Genomic DNA, 5,449 nt, shown 5'->3' on the forward strand with positions numbered 1-5,449 from the left:
TCTCTGTATCACTCTGTGTGATAATACCTTGATACGAACTGTCCTCTGGAGAATTCTACATCCTGGCGTAGTTACATTTTCTGTGTAAACAAAGCAAATTTAAACTTATGAGAGGGAAACTGAATGTAGAACCACAATAAATGACCTTGCGTAAGATTTATTGTAAAATTCAAATCTCTCTCTCTCTCTCTCTCTCTCTCTCTCTCTTTCTGTCTCGCTTCCCCCTTGTTAAATATTTCTTAAACTAAAACAGAACAGCCTATAGTCATGTACTGTGTGTCTGTGTACTTTAGGGGTGCATGTGGGCATGTGTGTGTGTGTGTGTGTGTGTGTGTGTGTCTGTGTGTGTGCACGCGTGCATCACTGTTGTGTAAGACTGAAACATCCACATTATCTGTCTTGTAATGAACCTGTTGTTTACCCACAATCGACAGCAAAAGGCTTTGAAGGGATTTTTTTTTTTAAACTGTTGATAGTGGCACTCCTGGGCCCCAAGAGAGAGAAGCTAGCAGGAGAATCCATCTCAAGCTGTTGTACATTAAACTCTCAAGGTTAAAGTCAAAGTCCTGACGTACCCGAACCTTACAGCAGACGAGGGCAAGCAAACTCGACTGTAAGGCTTTCTCGTCGGTAAACAGAGCACCCTTGATCTCGAGTAAAAAAACAAGCACCCAAAACAACAAGACTCGTTGTAGAAGCAGAGGTAAGAAAAGGCATGGCAGCTTTGACAGGTGAGGGGCAATACTGGGTTATTGTTGTATTTGGCAGGCTGTCATGGCAACGCTTCGAGCTTAAAATTAATCCAGCATCACGAGACATCAATTAAGATTACGCAGATGAAATCATAGCATGTTTAGGCCGTTTAAAGATCATCAGAATGTTTTTTTTTGTTTTGTTTTTTTCTCGTTAGAGTTGATTTAAAAATAAATTGAATGAGTTGTGAGAAACTTTGTGCTGATTATCTGATATGAAACCCTCCTCTCTCCTTCATCAGCATGTGCACTGCAGTTCACACTGCAGTGTTGCCGATCAACAGTTGAGTGTTTTGCGTCATAGCTACACACACACACACACACACACACACACACACACGCACACACACAGCACGCATGCAAAGTCAACGTCAGCATTCCTCCCTATTGCTCAACTCAGAGCTGCTGCTCAATACATGCAAGTATCAACGTCCAATGCTCTCACTGATTCTCCTTGACATAAAGGTTGCCCAACATTCAAACAGCTTTTGAGGAAGGCACCAGAAAAAATTTAGCTGAGCGGCCGAACAAACAGAGGCACAAAATTACAGTTCCTTATTTGTTCTTTATTAGGAAGTGAGTCAAATGCCCGGTGTAATTGTGCTTTACATTGTTCAAACGCTGGGCAAAAACCCCCAGGGAAAACAAAACAAGAATTCCATAAATAAGATCATTTGTTTCTTTACAGTTTGTAGAAATATTCGATTCCAAAGGACTATTTACACGGCATCCTGCAATAAACAGTTTCCTTTTGTCCATAATACAAAAACAGAGGTTCAGCTAATACAAGGCCCTTCTACCTGAATCTCTAAAGTTTGTGCTACTTTTTTTTTTTTTTTTCAAAAAAGTTGGAAATGATCGCAAAGAAGTGCTTTGTATGATAAATCTGACGGATTTATCGCGTGGCTGAAGCAAGGCCACCCCTTCGTAATGTCGAATGGATCAAACCCCCAGTGCAGTGCAAGTTCTCCTAGAAGTGACCCCTAACTTATTCACGCGTAAAATTTTGGCCCGAGCTCGCCACCTCCTCGAGGCCCCCGGGCGTTCCGCAGATCTGGAGCGTTTTCTTTCTTTTTTTTTTCTTTTCTTTTTTTTCTCAACTGCGCGGAGCTGTTCTTTCAGAACCGCAAGCCTACGTTCTAAAACTACTTAAAATACGAAGCAGGCAGTGCATCACCGCTTTGAAAAAGGTCCCGCACCCCCCCCCCTCCCCCGCCCATCCTAATCGATTTATCCACTAATACTACACTGTCATCTCCCTGATATTATTGAAATCTGCACGACTACTAATAGTATTGGATAAAATCGTGATTAAAAATGTTACATTTATTCCTCATTTTTATCTTTAAAAATACCCATGCATTATTGCTCTATAGTTCTTAACGACTCCCAAGAAATATTGCCGACGGATGCTATCTAGGTTTTGGCAAAAAATTCCAAAGCTTCAAAAATTGGCATAGTTTTCATTACCAACGGTATTATTCTTAATCGTTTTTTTTTGTTGTTGTTTTTTTTTTTTTTTTAAGTTTTTTGCATGCAACAAATTTGTAAAGTGGCAAACGAAAGGAAGTTATTTGAGAAAGTGTCAAATGCTTTGGCATATTAATGACGAAGGCTTGGCGAAAGAATGATAAATTAAAGTGCAAAATAAGATCTGACACAATTGAAAACGTGTTAATAAATAAATAAATAAATAAATACACAAATAAATACAAACATACATACTTACATAAACGAATAAATTAATAAATATGTTTTTTACCTCAATGTTGAACACTTTTCTGGCCACTGGCAGCAGTACAACATTATCCAATACTTAGAAAAAAGGTCTGACCTTTGAAAGAGATTGAGACATTTTCAATGTCGTCTGAGTTTTGGCAAAAAAGAACATGATAACTTGAGCTTTGCATGTGTGAACAGCGGGGAAGAAGAGATTATATTTAGGATGAGGGAGAGAAGTTACGGAACATGCGAATATATCCCAAATTGTCCTCAGTTTTTTTGTCAGTTCTCGGGAAAACGGGAAGGAAATTTGCGGTCGTCGGGTTGTCAAGGATAGTGGTGGGACAGTGCGAGTAGAATAAGTGTAGAGGTGAGATCTCGTGCTCTTTACCTCACCACGACTGGAAGTCACGCCTCCATTGGGCTAAGAGGTGAAAAGGCTCCCTTGAAACACGCCGACTCGTAGTGTTTGTTCAGGTAAGACTTTAAAGCGAACGTCTTGTTGCATCTCTTGCACTTGTAGTGTTTGAAGGCCGAGTGTGTCTGCATATGAGCTCTCAGGTTAGACCTGTCGGCGAACGCCTTCCCACAGTGCGCGCATCCGAACGGTTTCTCGCCGGTGTGAGAACGCATGTGTCCCTGCAGAAGCCAAGGTCTGCTGAAGGCCTTGCCGCATATGTCACACTTATGTTTGAGGTCGTGGGTCAACAGATGCATGGCCATTGCCGGCATGGACACGTACACTTTCCCACAGGTCGGGCACTTCTTCGCCAGCTTGCTGTCCATGCTCCGGTGCGTCTGTTTGTGTCTGCTCAGGTTAGAAGACGTGGCGTACGTCTTGCCACACTCGTTGCACGTGTGACGCTGCAGGCTCCTGGTACTGCTAATGGCTTTTCTCCGTGACCTGCCATCCGTGATGAAAAAGGCGTCCACCGTGTAGCCCTCGCTGACGGCGTTGTCTCCGTTTATGTAACCGGAGGAAATCTCGGACTGCGGGCTGTCCGGCTGGTCAGAGTCAGGTGCTCCATAGTCACCGTGAATGCTGTCGTAGATGGGCCCTGGAGACGGTACTTTGATTCCGTTGTCACTTTCACCATCATACACAGATGGGGTCATGTAGTCACTGATGTATCCTGGCGTTGAAAAAAGGGCAACAGTGTGATTGACTTGTTTATAACGCAGTGAGGACAACAGAAATAGTTTACCGTATTCAGAGAAGCAACAGTCTATCAGCGCTAGTTTCTATGCCACTCCAATATCTCTTTTCAACACCTGATTATTTTCAGTAATTTACTGTGCCCGGGCAAAAGGTGGGCTCAAAGACATTGACTTCTTGTGAAGGTCTTTTTTTTCTACACCACTCTCACCAAAAAAATCAATAGCTCTCCATTTCAATTAGCGTGCTAACCCATTTAAGGACAAAGGCTGGGGGAGGGGGGGGGGGGTTGATCGCTTCAGTTATAATTGCATTTGCCGTTCTGACAAAGACCGAGCAGAAATAGGTCGATGTGGGTACTGAACGCACATACGCTCACAAGGCTGGAGATGCTTCCTCTCTTTTTACAAGAAGAGATAAGAGAGACGCGTATGAATATTCCATAAATGCACTTCCCAGACAGAACGGCAGGTTATTGCGAGTGTGTGAAGACCACACTGTACATTTTATAGAGCGTAAATAATGACGGGAAACATGATCAAGCGTTCCTTTAATAGACATATTGTGTGCGCGTGCGTGTGTGTGTGTGTGTGTGAGAGAGAGAGAGAGAGAGAGAGAGAGAGAGCGAGAGAGAAAGAGTACGTTTAATTCCATAACACGCTTTTTCTCCTGCATGAATAACCACATGGTCTCGTAGGATGTGCATTGGATTGTTATGCCGTAACTCGTCTAACTCGTGCGCCAGCCTAAACAGATTTATTTTACACACTTCCAGGTCGTTGACGAAGTCTTCGCTGCCAAACGTTTTGTCATTTTTTGCCAATAAGTGTCGAATCTTACGACGAAAGTAAGTGCAGCACCTGAAAATGCCTACCCCCCCGCCCCCCAAAAAATGTGCAGACTCGACAGAAACTGTGACGTGTGACTCTGCCGAATACAATGTGACCGTGGGTCAGCGAAGCGCATCCAGAGCTTAAACTACGTCCTATTTGAAATTTAGAAAGGATTACAGAGACCGTGAGCTGCTCAAAAGACACGAAATGCACAATGTTTTAGATAGATACGGACATGGGTAATACGGTTTTAGCAGAGACAATAGCTACCACTCCATCTTTTGTATAAAAAAAAACAGAAGAGAACACTTTAAGGGTTTTATTTACCTTTCTCGTGAAAGCGGAGACTGATATCGGCTCTTGATCTGCCATAGGAGCTCTCAAGATCAGCAGATGAGAAATCATCGAGCTTAACCTTTTTGACCAGAAAAGACCTTGGCATGTTGTTGCACACTGCTGAGAAACCCACTTGTCCGCCGGTCAAATCTTTCAGTTCCTCATGCGATGCTGAAGCAAGCCCTGCACTGTTTTTCAAGCCGCGGATCTTTTTTTTTTTTTTTCTTTTTTTGGTGAGGGTTGTTCTCCGAGAATTCAGATGCCAGCACAGGGCGAAGGGAAACCTTCGCGCCCCTTGTCGAGCCTCCCTGCTAGCGCTGGTGGTGCTGCCTCTGTTGCGTTACGCCGCGGCTCTCTGAGCAGAAATGCAACTTCAGCACTGGATAGCTCCCTTTCAACTGTGCGCGCACGTATACAGCACTGGACAGCTACCCCGCAGAGGGAGATCCGCTCGCTCTCTCTCTCTCTCTCTCTCTCTCTCTCTCTCTCTGTCTCTTTCGCTCTGTCCCTCTGTCTCCTCTTCAGTGTTCCTATCCTTCCACTGAAACCGTGACACAATGTGACTTGTTTTTTTTCTTTCTTTCTTTCTTTCTTTCTTTCTTTCTTGGCTTTGACTCCAGCGAGTTTCAGTTAAGAACAGAGGTTTATGA

At 43.5% G+C, this 5,449-nt stretch overlaps 1 protein-coding gene across 1 annotated transcript; it reads right to left on the reverse strand.

Moving 5' to 3' along the window:
• Window positions 1–2,882: 2,882 nt before the first annotated feature.
• scrt1a (scratch family zinc finger 1a) lies at window positions 2,883–4,905 on the reverse strand. Its single transcript, XM_030789435.1, has 2 exons — window positions 4,791–4,905; window positions 2,883–3,607 (listed from the first exon to the last, which is right to left on the reverse strand). Exons 1-2 carry the CDS (start codon window positions 4,903–4,905, stop codon window positions 2,883–2,885), a joined length of 840 nt encoding a protein of 279 aa, XP_030645295.1.
• Window positions 4,906–5,449: the final 544 nt, after the last annotated feature.

The sequence above is a fragment of the Chanos chanos genome, chromosome 12, assembly GCF_902362185.1.
Source record: "Chanos chanos chromosome 12, fChaCha1.1, whole genome shotgun sequence".
NCBI classification, from domain to species: Eukaryota; Metazoa; Chordata; class Actinopteri; order Gonorynchiformes; family Chanidae; genus Chanos; species Chanos chanos.

Excerpts from the sequence above, each read along its gene's own strand:
- scrt1a (XM_030789435.1), bottom strand. The coding sequence starts at position 4,905 with ATGCCAAGGTCTTTTCTGGTCAAAAAGGTTAAGCTCGATGATTTCTCA. Across the intron at positions 3,608-4,790 it reads TCTCCGCTTTCACGAGAAAG|GATACATCAGTGACTACATG; the intron begins GTAAATAAAACC and ends TTTCAACGCCAG.